Raw genomic sequence first — 15,000 nt, 5'->3', positions numbered from 1 at the left:
TGGTATGCAATGTATCATCTAGCTGGAGATGAGAGATCCCAGCTGTGTTCACTGTCTTTGCTGTGACTGGAGCATACTGGAGTGTGTTCGTGTGAGTGTTTGTATGATACTCCGACTGATGCGCACTGATGAAATATTTAAACATGTTAACAAGTGCTTTTCTCATTGAACATAAGCAGCAGAGTTCTTAAAGCTTTAGTGCGACAGAAACTACACACTATAGTTTTAAATATAAAATGTTGTCTACACACAAGTGACTGTACAATAACTTAAATTAAACCATCCAAACTTGGCAAAAACATTATTTGAATTAAGAACTATCTGATCACAGAGTAAGTAATTACGAACTTGACCAGTTCATGTTATCTTTTAGGCACATTTTCTGAAACATTTTTGTCTCTACCTAAAGAGTGGATTCCCAGCCTTAGTGAAAGTTCTCAGAGGAAGAGAACCCATGAGTTGAAAACTGGCCCCGACAATGAATCCCTAACAGCATTACACGACTTTGGTGCAAAACACAACCCTGACCCTGTAACCCCTTGAAATCGGACTGACCTGGTCAATAACTCTTGAGTGCACTACTTCTAAAAGAAGACACTTAAATCATGACTTCAGCATAACGGCTAAAAAAACAACAACGGTACATCTACTCGTGCATAGTATACCATGTAAAACAAAAAAATAATTAAGTCTTAATAAATCTCACTAGGATTATTTTTTATAGCAAATCTCAGTGTGATGTATAAATGCAAGACAAAAAGAGTTTAACTCCAGATAATGTTATTGCTCTAGATTGCAAATGTGAGAAAAGATGATGGATGAGACATCGGACACTTTGCATGTGTGTGTCCGTCTCCTTGGTAATGTCCAGTTTATTTATAGGGGAAAACACAGATATTTTACACAAAGGTCTCTAGTCCAGCATAATTTGTCAAACTGACAGACTGACATGTTAGTGTAGCCAGGGAGCCCACTCTGTAAGCAGTACTACAGCCACTTTAACTTTGAATATATTATATACCAGTAGACAAGTAAGTTAATACTGTAGCACATTAGTAGTTTTCACCTTATCATTCTGATGACTTGTATAAACTTTCACACTACATTAATTAAATTGTAGCTATGCATACAATCTTACATGTTGATGCATAGGCACACATACATGAAATCAGAGGGCTCAATCTGGCTCTTTGCACAGAAATTAGTTGTTTATAACATAGCTCCACAATCATCAGTCTTAAGTGTTGGAGAAGTTATAGGTCAGGTTGTGCTTACAGTGGTGGACATTTTCCCATACGAGATGTGAAAAGAAAAAACTTAAATATCTCATAATAACTAATGGCGGATAATAACTTCAAATTAAAACCACCTGATGTAAGCTCTTGCCCAGTGATGAAAGAAGCATAGATGTGAATCTATACACAAACACATTAATCCTATACATGCACTATGTGGGGGTGAGTATTCAAACTGTTATTTTCAGTAATGTTTGCGTAGAATAGCAATGTCGCCTGGCAGGGGCACAGGCCGTGGTGGCACATTTAAATACAAGAAAGCTATTTTCTTCTCCTTGAGGTTTTCCTAACCTTCTTTTCCCCCTGTTGAGGTCTTTTTCATTTCCATCCTCCCTCTTTTTTTGTCCCACCCTTTTCTCTTTGTGCTTACTGGGGCAGCAGGAGTGGGGCCTACAGAACTGCTGCGCTAAGCTTGAAGTCACAGAGCCTGGCGTCAGGGAAAAATACAAGCTGAGCTCTCATGCAAAGTGGACACACCAGGAGCTTAGCCCTGCGGTTGTACTTTCTGGACTTTTATCTTCAAGACTAAACTATTTCCAGAGTGGTGCGGATAATGCCTCCACCTGCACAGCAATGCAGGGTACTTTAAAAGCCACACTATGCAGTAATAGTGCAGGCACATGTTGGTTTAGTGCCAGAAATGTCTGAGAAATTTAAAGCAAAAACAAGGACTAATTTTCCAAGGGATTATTTAAATAGTGATTCCGTTTATTTAAGTAAGTTGTCCTTTCATATTGTCAAACGCTATATACACCAAGCATGTAAAGTCATTAGTGAAATTTCGCCGAACATTGACACTTGTTTTGTGCTTACCATTTGATGAAGACTAATAAATAATCAATTTATATTAAGACTTTCTTTCGACCTGCATCAATTAAAAACAACACATCTTATGAGAGCAGAAAAGTGTAAAAACCTAAAGTCGGTTGTCCTACCTGTGGTTCCTGTGTGTAGGATCGGGCCCAGGACTGAGAGGTAACAGGTGCATGGGGTATGGTCCTTCCCAGGCCCCTTGCTTCCATGGTGGGAGACTGTGACTGTCTGCCTCGGCGAAGCGCTGGTTCCTCAATTTCTCTGGTGTTAGTAACCACACTGTTGATTCTACGCATGTACACCTGGGACAGGTAGCAACACACAGAGCAACATTATGCAGCTATGAAGTAGTTCACTCCTATCCTACAACTTAGTATTACCTTTGTGTGAAGAATGTACTCATTTGTCTCATACATGTATTCTATAGCTCACCTCTGCAGGGGATGGCTTGGCTCCCTTCTGTGCCTCAGCATTCCCACCAGCTCCTGTTCCACTGTGAATCATTTCTTCTGTATCGATGGTGGTTGCCCGGTAAGCCCTCCATGTTGTGGCGGCTTCTGCTTCATCTTCTGACCCACCATCAGCCATCGTTCTTGCACCTCCTCTTCCCCGTCTTGTCTCATCCACTGACGAAGTGCCCTGGTTCTTCCAGGTGCTTCTCATAGTCACATTCTTCATGTCTGGTAAACTATCGTCTTGGGAGTGATGGCCTTGTCTTTGGTGTCTCCAGCTGGTGAACGTGGTGGTGCTGCTGCTGCTTTCGAAGCCCGACTCTGTGTCGTTAAAGTCTGCGGAAGTGGTGTCCGGGGAGTGGTGGCTGATTTTGCTGCGTTGGCAGCACAGGTGGCTGGTGGTGGTCTCCACTCTGGAAGGGTTGTGGAGTTTGGACTTTGATGAGGAATCACTGGTTTCGTCCGGCCCACAGTCCTGGTCCAGGCACGGCCGCAAGGTGATCTCGCTCTTAGGAATGGAGATCTCATACGGGATGGAGATACTGCCATGGTGCTCACTGCTGGGGCCTGGCAATAAGTAAAATTGTTTTTTTAAGCAAAACATTTCAAAGATACAACAAGTTGACAGTGTGACTGACGCCTGTTAGCATGCTGACAGCTCAGAACACTTCTGTGAATACAGCCTCACAGCAGCCAACATGGCTGTTTTTATACCTCATGTGCTAATCCAGTTGTTAAATTGTTACATACAGCATCATGTGGTGCTTACCTATGAGGATGTTACTGGTGGAGGTGTGGCGTTCTTTAATCGGCACAGGTTCACTGGACACACTACTGCTGCGACTGCTGGTTCTGGAAGAGCTTGGGTCATTGGGGTAGATGGTTATACTACTGGTCATTTTACTTGTGGTGGTCACCATAGGTTTGGTGGAGATTCTGGGTTTGCCATTTGTAGACAAAGGTTCTGAAATCATCACTTCCTTCCTGTCAATCTCAACAATCGCAGGCTTGATGACAGCTTTTGACCTAAGCGCCTCCCGTGGGCTGCACACTCGCTGGATCTCAATCCCTGATGCAGTATGCGTGGGCCCCTGTTGGCCTCCCTCAGCTAACAGTGGTCTGTTGTGGAGCTCCTCATCAAACGAGCTCCGGGAAGAAGAACCCTCTGAATGTGAGTCATGGACAAGGGAGTTTCTGGGATATCTGGAGGTTGGAGTCCTACTGCTTAGGCTTGTTGTAGTAGTTGTCTCAGTAACAGGCTCTGGTTCAGAGGGCCTTGAACCAGTAGATTCTGTTTCGGAGGCAGATGATTGACCCTCTGATCCCTGGTCGTTGGGCAACAATGGAGTGATGCGAGATCTGTAGGCTGTGTAGGATCCATTGGCTTTGGACAGGGTGGAGGCGGCAGACGCAGAGACAGATTCCTGAACTTGGTCTGTTGATTCCTGATCTGAGGCAGACGCTGTGTCCTTCTCTAAAGCAGAGATACTGTTGATGTTACTGGCACTGTCAGGCACTACGTCAGAGTTGTTTGATTCGCTATCACTACCTACGTACAATTTGGAATACTTTTCTACTCTGCTCTTTTTATTCTCTCCATCTGTCTGTTTGTGAGCTGTCTTCAGTGGCTTCTGGTCATTAGCTGCTGGAGGGTAGCGACTAAGAACAGGCGCTTTCTTAATATCAGTAGAGGATGTGTTTACAGAGCAGGACATGGCTCCTCTTGTCTTTTCCTCATTTCCTCGTCCTGTGTCTCTTATTCCATTATTAGATGAAATTGCAGTAGTTGAGGGTTTGGGTGTCCTTCTACTCTTGTGAGCAGGACTGAGAGGTCTCCTCACAGACTTAGGAGAGATCTCCTCTGAGTGGCTGTGATCTTTGCTCCTCAGCTTGGTCTCTCTCTTATGCTGAGGAGAGAGCTCCCTGTTCCTGTGTTTGGGGGAACTCGGCTCTGAGACAGTTGCAGCACTCCTATATTTGGGCTTATCTTGTCTGAAACCTCCCTTCACAATAATCTCTTCATTCTCAGCTTTGCCATTCTCCAGGACCTTGGCGGGGTTGTTGGGGCTAATGTTAGTGCACCCATTGCCGTGTTTATCCACATTACTGGTTCCATTTCTTCCAATTCCAACTTTTCCGCACAGCTGCGTCCTGAGCTGTTCCACCTGCTCGCTCAGTTGGCGAGCCCGGTTTTGTTCCATCTGGAACTTCTCATGAAGTTCACCATTTTTGGACTCTGAGCTCTTTAGATCCTCCTCCACTATCTCCATCTGTTTAAGGCGGTTCTTCAGCCTCTCTACTTCCTGTGTCAGCTCCTTTACTTTGTTGTCTTCCTGCAAGCTTTCAAGGCCGCTGTTCTTTTCATTCTCAGATTTGTTCTCAAGACCGATGTTATCATCAGCCAACTTCAAATACTCAAGGCTCTTCTTGCGTACAGCCAGTTTACCTGTGAGGGGCACTGTGGATGAAAGCTCATCCTCAATTAGTGACTTCATGAAATCTGGACGACCAGGGTCTGCTGACACGCCAAGGCGATTTTTCTGGTGCTCCAATTTTTCTGTCAGCTTGAGAATGATCTTCTCGTCTTCCCTCTGCTTCTCCAGTAGCCTCTTACGCTCACTCATAAAGGTCTGGGTGAATCCTTTCAGTTTCTCAAGCTCCATAGCCAAAGCCTGCTCTGCTTTGTCTAGCTTTATCTCAGATCCCTCCACCTCCTTCAAACGTGCTTTGAGGGCCTCCAACTCAGACGAGAGCTTCTTGGTCAAGTTCTTTTCCTCATTGAGGCTTAGACAGAGCTGGCTGCAGTCAGACTTGCTTTTCCCAAAAGCTTCTTCCAGTTTCTCCAGTTCGGCCATCCTCCGCTGTAGACGTTCAATCTCTGCCTTTAGCTCCTGTGTCAGGCTTTCCTCTTCCTCCAGTTTCTCTCTGACTGTGCGGCAGAGATCCTCAGCTTTGCGCACCTCCTCATCCTTACCCTGGATCTTTAGGAGACGTTTCCTCAGGTCCTCCACATCTCCAAGCAGGGCTGAGTTGCTGCCTTCTCCCTGGATGACTTTGTCCTATAGATAGATAGATAGATGGATGACTTTGTCCTATAGATAGATAGATAGATGACTTTGTCCTATAGATAGATAGATAGATAGATAGATAAATAGATAGATAGATAGATAGATAGATAGATGACTTTGTCCTATAGATAGATAGATAGATAGATAGATAGATGACTTTGGCCTATAGATAGATAGATAGATAGATAAATAGATAGATAGATAGATGACTTTGTCCTATAGATAGATAGATAGATAGATAGATGACTTTGGCCTATAGATAGATAGATAGATGGATAACTTTGTCCTATAGATAGATAGATGACTTTGTCCTATAGATAGATAGATAGATGACTTTGTCCTATAGATAGATAGACAGATAGAGTTCAACCATTCATTAATCTATTCATGTAGTGTATATCAATTTCACCTCTTTCCACTCATTGCTTCTGATATGCATACACAAACAAACACTGTCTGAAGTCAACCAGTACTGACCTGAAGGTCAAGTAGCTCATCCTCAGACTTCTGCAGCTTGTTGGTTGCTTCTTCCAGTTCATCCAGTCTTCGACTGAGACTCTGTAGCTTGTGCCGCAGGTGGCGATGCGTCATGTCTTTATGGTCAGACATGGCTACAAAATACTTTGTGTTATATCTTTAGTTTTGTTTTTTTCAGATTATTTGATGACAATGTTTTGGGAGGTCCACATTTGTGTGGTAGTGTTATCACGTCCTTTAGGTCCTTGGGGAAATACTCTTTCCTCTCAGCAGTCTGTCGGTCACTGTCACCTTAAGACTTTGAAGTTCCCTCAGAGTGGTGTTTAGCAGACAAAACTGTCATCTGTAGGAGGGAGAGAGGAAATAACACTTAGTCATACCTAATGTGTCAATGACAGTCATTTGGATTCTCAAAAAGTAGCTCAGTAAGTGAGGAGAAGGATTGCACACCAAAACAGTCGGTAGAATACTGTATGATTTTACACTTCAATCTAATTGCTATGACACAAACCATAGGACGAGACTCAAAAGAGGCGCAAGAGATGCATGTACAATAAAAACACACTCGTACAAATACAGAAACAAATCTCTCTCTTGCTACATTTTACAACAATTACAAATTTGACAAAGAATTAGTATCTCAATCACCATAAAGTTAGTTTACATTCTTTTCACTTATAAAAATAAATATTACATTATCTGTGGCGTACCATTCATCATCATGACAATTAAGTGTGCATTAAGTGGCCATAACACACACACACTGCACCTCTCTTCCTTTTTGCCACTGAACCCACATGTATTTCACCTTGTCCGTCCTTTGAAGGAGATGGGGGTTCCAACATGCACACACACACACACACACACACACACACACACACACACACACACACACACACACACACACACACACACTCACACACACACACACACACACACACACACACATCGATTTATGCTTGCCTGCTTCCGCTGACAGTAGCATATCTCAATAACACAGCCTCCTTCACATACACAGCCGTCACCGCGGCAACCACAACATCACCGGCCCGTCACACCACTACACCATTCATGGTTGAATAGGACAGATGCGATAATAAAAGAAAAGCGTTTCACTCTGCGACAGAGACTGTAAGGCAGAAATAATTTTGCTGCGATACAAGATCAGAAATCTAATCGCAAAGAAGGATATTGAAGCTGCGATGTCCTTAGCCTTGTTAATCAGTACAATTATATCAGAGGTTCTATTTCTACAGCCATTACAATGTGGCATTACCCATCTGTGGGCCCAGCATGGCTCTATGTGATGAGAAAAAAAAGATTATTAGCACACAGCAGTATGCCTATCGGCATGGCCTACATAAATCTAACAGCTAAAGCTTTTGTATCATGCATGATTCAGGTAGTGTGCTTTCCTAAATCCTATTTCTCCCCTTCCCCCTGTCATTCTACAGAGCTTCCCCCACTGACCGCGAGGGAAAAATCGACCTGAGGGTAGGACATAACATCTGCACACATCATCACTTATCGACCCCCTGAAAACCGGCTCCATGCCTCCCTTTTCACCTCGTCTACAATACCATGTTCAAAGATTGTCTCTCTGAAGCTACAAACCACTACATATAAAAGACTACTTTAGTTTTCCTGTACCTTAAATAACTTTTACTGCTGTAAAAACATCAACCGATGCAGTAAATTTACTCAATCTTTTTTATCTATGTGCGTACATGGTATACAACAAGGTATAACTTGCCATTAGGGTTTACTCCAGCATAGTTTCATATATTTTCTATCGTTTCATTTGATGTAAAAAGCCCAAACCACTCTTCCCACAATTCATTAAATGTCTTATTAAACAAAAACCAATGCAATAAGCTTTGAAAGTCAATATGGCAACGATTACTTAAAGAAAAAGCACAATGGGAACTCCAAGCGTTTAGCTGTAGTGTTTTAATTATGCTTTACTTTCATGAGGTCTAGTGGTTTGGTAATCTTCTCAGTGAGTACAAGACTTTGAGGAAATACTGCAAAGTACATGGACTGAATAAGGAATAGGAAAAAGAGAGATTGTGAAAAATGTTAAGAGAAAATAGCTAGCCTAGCTGTCCACTTGAATGTAAAAACACCTTAGTCAATAAAGTAATTTTGGGTTGCATAGCTTTGCCCAGCTGTGGCTGTTAAATAAGTTGTAGACCAATTTATCTCTGTTGTCTTGAGGTGGTCACTGTGATCCAAGCCTGTCCTGACGGATCCTGTTCCAGTGGAGTAAAAATACTATGCCAAATGGCTATGTACAGTAAGCTTTAAAAGCAGAGAGCGCTCACTGACACAAAAAGATTTACATAGCTATAGCTGAATTCTTCAGGACAGCTCTTCACACTGCACTAGATTCTCCCCATCTGTCTGTTTGTGAGCTGTCCTCAGTGGCTTCTGGTCATTAGCTGCTGGAGGGTAGCGACTATGAACAGGTGCTTTCTTAATATCAGTAGAGGATGTGTTTACAGAGCAGGACATGGCTCCTCTTGTGAGCAGGACTGAGAGGTCTCCTCACAGACTTAGGAGAGATCTCCTCTGAGTGGCTGTGATCTTTGCTCCTCAGCTTGGTCTCTCTCTCTCTCTTATGCTGAGGAGAGAGCTCCCTGTTCCTGTGTTTGGGGGAACTCGGCTCTGAGACAGTTGCAGCACTCCTATATTTGAGCTTATCTTTTCTGAAACCTCCCTTCACAATAATCTCTTCATTCTCAGCTTTGCTATTCTCCAGGACCTTGGCGGGGATGTTGGGGCTAATGTTAGTGCTCCCATTGCCGTGTTTATCCACATTACTGGTTCCATTTCTTCCAATTCCACCTTTTCCGCACAGCTGAGCTGCTCCACCTGCTCGCTCAGTTGGCGAGCCCGGTTTTGTCCCATCTGGAACTTCTCATGAAGTTCGCCATTTTTGTACTCAGAGTTCTTTAGATCCTCCTCCACTATCTCCATCTGTTTAAGGCGGTTCTTCAGCCTCTCTACTTCCTGTGTCAGCTCCTTTACTTTGTTGTCTTCCTGCAAGCTTTTCAAGGCCGTTGTTCTTTTCATTCTCAGACGATGTTGTCATCAGCTAACTTCAAGTACTCAAGGCTCTTCTTGCGTCCAGCCGGTTTACTTGTGAGGAGCACGGTGGATGAAAGCTCATCCTCAATTCGTGACCTCATGAAATCTGCACGACCAGGGTCTATGATGATGATCAACGGGAAGCTCGTTCCACCATTTAGGAGCCAGGACAGCAAACAGTCGGGATTTTGTTGAGTGATTAAGTGTCCCTTGCAGTGAGGGAGTAGCAGGCAGATTGGCCGATGCAAAGCAGAGTGGACGGGCTGGGGTGAAAGGTTTGACCATGTCCTGGATGCAACCTGGGCCTAATCCGTCAGCAGCATGGTACTAGTGTCTTTAAGCGGATGGGGCAGCAACTGGTAACCAGTGAAGGGAGCAGAGGAGTAATGTAGTGTGAGAAAAGGTAGGTTAGGTAGGTTGAAGACCAGTCAAGCTGCTGCATTCTGGATGAGCTGCAGAGGCCGGATGGCCCTTGCAGGCGGACCAACCAGGACGGAGTTACAGTAGTCTAGACCGGAGATGACAAGAGCCTGAACTAGAACCTGAGCTGCCTTCTGGGTTAGAAGGGGACACATCCTTCTGATGTTGAGCAGCATGTATTTGCAGATGGTAGATGGTGGTCCTACAACTACCCATTCAATAATAAAACGTCCTTTAAATTCAGTCTTAATTATTTTGCCTTTAACTGATTTCTGATTATCTTTGGGTTGGGTTTTGGGCCCCTGCACGATTTCTGAAATTCAACAACTCAAGGAGCAGCTCTGGTTGAGGCTTGTCCTGGTTAATAATGGTGTTTCACTAGGTCCAGCTACTCCTGTCTTGGCAGGCTGCCTACCTCTCCTTTCATTTTCCCTTTATTTCTTTGCCAGCTCTCTACCTCCCTCCCTCCCTCCCACATCTCTCCCCTCCATCTCTCTCAGACACGCACACCAGCGCGGCCAAGTTGCCGCTTTAAAAGAGCCGACAGTGCGTGCACAGCGACTCTGGCAAGGGCCCACCTCTGCCAAACCAATCAACATACCTGATTCACTTATCGCAAGGCTGGGGCCTCATTAGCTACATTTGGGACAAGACAGGAGGGAATAAGAAGAATGGTGGGTGAGATGTAAAGGAGAGAAGAAATGAGAAGATGTCAAAGGAAAAACTGAGGGTAAAGATTAGAGCTGAATAAATGATTGAAGGAGGACCATAACCCACAAATATTAGTGTTCATGAACACTAATATTTCTGTATTTCTTTGATTGATTATTCATCTTCAAGCAAAAGGTGTAATGCTGTTCGGTCAAGAACATGTTTGAAAACGTGGAGAAGGGGGGGAAAGAAGGGAAGGAAGTTATATGTCAGCGACTCGCTGAGGTGTTCTAAACTCAGCTCAAACTGAACACAGTTTCCTTCCCCTGTTCGGTGCGTTGTTTGACAATTATGGAAAACCTGGAGGGGGTATGAGCTGCGAAGCAGGGGAACTGACCCCTTTTACGCAGACACATTCATAATGCCGGACTAACCAGGGCACTGCCAGTCCCTTGCTCTGCCTTGTCTGCTCTTAACCAGGCCACTGACAGGCTCTCCCAAATCCTTCTCTCTGCAGAAGCCCATTCCTAACCAGGGCATTGTCTAGGTTTGATGGCAAGGGCCCAGGGAGTATATACAAATCTTTCTAAGATGTTACTTTCCAGATTGGATTTCAGTGAACATATTCCTGTGATTGTCTTTGCCATGTAAGGTGATTCGGCATATGTAAGTAAATTCACAACCCCATATAAATGAAAGAGAACACTGAAAACAGCTTAAACCCAAATGCTCAGTCCACTACTGTACGACTTAACAGCTTCCACTTCCTGAAATCTGGACAGGAAGTTCCGTACTTGACCTTTCACACTCTCACTGGCGATGATATGAGAAGCAGGGCATGAAGACTGTTTATCGGCAGCAGGAGTGTAGACGTGTAAGTAATGTAGCAGCTTCTACAATGTTGACTAGTGTGCCACCTTCAGGGAGTGTTACAACTGGAGTTTAAGGTTTTATGTTTTACATTTAAAATGTATGGATTTTGTTAACTTGAACATATTTTCTAGGATACTGGAAAGAATACAAACACACAGGCTAACCACATTTATAAAATAAACTGTGGTTGTAACACTCATTCCCTGCAGGTGCAAGTGTTAAAACTGCAGCAGCCATTACTTTCTTTGCCTATAGGAGGCAACATCAATATGCCAACATTTGCAGGTCTGAACTGGTTCTGCTATTCCCTTTGACACACACACACACACACACACACACACACACACACACACACACACACACACACACACACAGGTTACAATCATACACTATATCATTAGGGCTTTAGCCACTCTCTTCCTGCCTGCATGTTGCCTTTAGTACATTCTGTTCTCTCCATGAAAAAGAGAAGGAAAGAAAAAGAAATCCCCTCTCTCTTGCACTTGACGCTGGAACTTATGGGTTTGAAGCTCTTCTGCCTCATAAACAGTAGTTAATAAAGGGCTCCAGTCCAATCAAAATGCCTCAACCACATCTTCATTTAGGGGGTTATCGTCAGTTTGCTTATGTGAATATGTGACAGTACTTTGCGTGCGTGCGTGTGTGTGCGCGTGTGCGTGCGTGCGTGCGTGTGTGTGTGTGTGTGCGTGCGTGCGTGCGTGTGTGTGTGTGTGTGCGTGTGCGTGCGTGTGTGTGTGTGTGCGTGCGTGCGTGCGTGTGTGCGTGCGCGTGTGTGTGTGTGTGCGTGTGCGTGCGTGCGTGCGTGCGTGTGTGTGTGTGTGTGTGTGGAGGGACGACTGCAGTGGATGGATGCTGGCGCAGCACTGGAAGCCACAAGATGGTGGAGACCTGATGCTTGGCCTGCATTTTTTCGTTTTTCCAAGAAAGAGAAAACCGGCATCCCATAATGTTCGGTTTGTCGTTTCCTGTGCTGTCATGTTCCTTTTTTCTCTGTTTTTTTCACCCTTTCAGTTTTGCACCACTTCTGGAAAAATGGTAAAGAAACGAAAAGCAGTGTTGCATTTCAGCAGAAAAATGGATAAGGACTAAGGTCATGTGGCGTATTCATTAGAGCAACCTGAAATGGGATGGGAATACCTACTCTCCTTGGATTTTTCCTTAAAATCCCAGCTGAAATGACCACTTACGGTATAAGTATTGAAATGTGGTGAAATAGTGGGTAAACAAAACGTTGTCTCTGGTAGAAAAATAGATTTGTTTATGGAAGAGGACATGGAAGTTAACCACAATACCACTCACAAATAAGCAGATGCTTTCTGTTTGTTAGGGCAAAAATCACTTAAGGTTTAGATATTCCTTAGGGACATTATTTCCCTTTTTTCCACCAGTAATCTATCCTCTTAAAAAATAGAAACTGAGTTGATACATCATAGTTTTGCTCCATTACTCTTGAGGGTCTTTCCTACAAGGCTTGGCTGCCAATGACTGGAAATGATCAGCATGGACACTTAGCTTCATTTCAGTTTCATTTCCTGTCATTTGTTAACAGTCTGAACTCATTTTACAATTTAAGAGAAACAGTGGCTCTTTATGGTTTTGAACGCAGTGAGTTACAAAGCCAACATAACAGAGTAGGGAGAAAAAAAATGAAAATGAAGACAGTGCAAGAAAAAGTCTATTGTTGGGTAAGAAGGCGGTTGTCTGGATTGGCCAGACATAAACAGCTGAATATCAATCCTATGTAAAAAAAATAAATAATTATTCTTTATATCTGGAAATTGTGAAGGACATTTAAAAAAAAAAATAAAAGTCCCTATGGCGTTCTTACATACATGGAAATACCTGTAAGTTGCAAAGAAGGTGGATAACATGCACAACTAAACCCAGTTTGGTACAGGTGCAGGATAAAAAAAGATTTAATTGATGCAATAAAAGCACACACCCATACACTGAATCATGAAAGATTATAATAATAAAATAGGATTTTAAATCTTAATAACAATGCACTATTCTTCTGTATCCCAAAAAAGAAAGTGAGATAAGGTATAAACGTCACGCCCTTAGGCCAGTGTGGTCCAAAGGTGAAGCTTAGGATGAATGGTGTCCTTATGACAAACATATGTGAACATCACGATCAGTTTTAGATGGAAAACGTGGCTGTAAAGTAACAGTAACCTCTCTCCGGTCTTAGCCTAGTAACCCAGAGCCTTTTCTAGGTCCCTCCTCCCCTCCCCTGTCTGTCTACATCAAGAGTCTTGTTGCTGGGGCTTAAAACCAGCACTCTGCTTATGCAAGGGGGCATTATAAGAAGATGAGCGAGGGAAAGATGGGGAGGGGGATAAGAATTGCCAGGGAAAGTTGGAAGAGAGAGTAAGACAGACACGACAGAGAAAAGGTGGAGCCAGAGGACTTGCGGTGTCTGATCTGTCAGCTGTCATGCAAGTGTATGATGGTTTTACACATGCACTATGTTTGGCTTCTCTGTTTATGACCTAATTGCAGATGTAACTTTGAAGAGGTCGCATCAAACTCAATGCCCTCAGAGAGTCTCATCCCGGCTCCTGATCTTGGTGGCATAACAGTAAATTAGAGCATGTTCTTGATCAAACATCACCACAACACATAGGAGTACTTGCAACATTCACCGTTGCTGCAACAAAGAAGCAGAGCAGGGGAAGGAAATCAGATGCTCTATTTAAAAAAGGAGCAGCACCCGAAAATACTAGCCAGTCAGTTGCTAGCTAGGCCTCGGGCAGATCTACAGCCAAGGAGATCTGGAGCAACTTAAATGTAATCAGTTCTGACAGGAACACAGAATATCACACACCAGATGGATGCTCACCAAAACAGGTCAAAAATTGCTACACTCACTACATTTCCATGGAACCTCTCTACAATTCTTCCAGTCCAGTTGAACACTCGCCCAAAACGGCACAAAAAAACAGTCAGATCATTTGTAGTGTATAAAGCTAAATTATATTCAGTCTCATCAGGCTGAGTTGTATTGTATTGGTAAATGTAAATGGAATGTATTTCTATAGCGCTTTTCTAGTCTTAACGACTACTCAAAGCACTTTTACATAGTACAGGAAGACACATTCATACACTGTGGCCGATGCTGCCGTACAAGGTGCCACCTGCTCATCAGATAAACATTCACACACATTTACACTCCGATGCACAGCATCGGGGGGCCACTCAGGGTTCAGTGTCTTGCCCAAGGACACTTCGACATGGGACTGCAGGGCCAGAGATCTAACCACCAAACTTCCGATTGGCAGGCAACCATTCTACCACTGAGCCACAGACTCCCCTGGTCTCAGCACTGAGTCAATTAGGGTAGCAACAAACGTTTGTTTTCATTATAGATTAATATGTTGATTATTGTATAGCATAAACACATACATAAATATTAATGATTAATTATATATATATATATATATATATATATATATATATATATATATATATATATATATATATATATATATACAGTGGGGAATAAGTATTTGACCCTTTGCTGATTTTGGTTTGCCCACTTACAAAGAATGCAAAAATCTACAATTGTAATCATATGTACATTCTAACAGTGAAAGACAGAATCCCAAAGAAAATTCCAGAAAATCACATCATATGAATTTATTAAAATTGATAACCATCTGATGAGGAAAAACAAGTATTTGACCCCCTGGACAAACAGCAAGTATTCTGGCTCCTACAAGCCAGTTAGTCTTTCTTTAAGACACAGCCCCAATCCGAACCAATTATCTACATCAAATACACCTGCCTCACCTCGTTACCTGTATAAAAGATACCTGTCAACACCCAAACAACCAGCAT

General features: G+C 43.1%; 1 protein-coding gene across 2 annotated transcripts in view; it reads right to left on the bottom strand.

The window, feature by feature from the left end:
• The window catches only part of luzp1 (leucine zipper protein 1), a 51,443-nt gene that overhangs the window by 9,878 nt on the left and 26,565 nt on the right, over positions 1–15,000 (bottom strand). For both annotated transcript variants that reach the window (XM_028565907.1, XM_028565908.1), the window contains 4 exons: positions 6,106–6,448; positions 3,330–5,619; positions 2,541–3,127; positions 2,231–2,410 (listed from right to left, as the gene is read on the bottom strand). In XM_028565907.1, the coding sequence (XP_028421708.1) occupies positions 2,231–2,410; positions 2,541–3,127; positions 3,330–5,619; positions 6,106–6,237 (3,189 nt within the window). In that variant the 5' untranslated portion in view covers positions 6,238–6,448. The remainder of the gene's footprint in view (positions 1–2,230; positions 2,411–2,540; positions 3,128–3,329; positions 5,620–6,105; positions 6,449–15,000) is intronic.

This window comes from Perca flavescens, chromosome 20 (assembly GCF_004354835.1).
Source record: "Perca flavescens isolate YP-PL-M2 chromosome 20, PFLA_1.0, whole genome shotgun sequence".
Lineage (NCBI taxonomy): Eukaryota > Metazoa > Chordata > Actinopteri > Perciformes > Percidae > Perca > Perca flavescens.
Note: the sequence above shows the minus strand (reverse complement) of the source record. Positions and strands in the feature narration are given on the sequence as shown.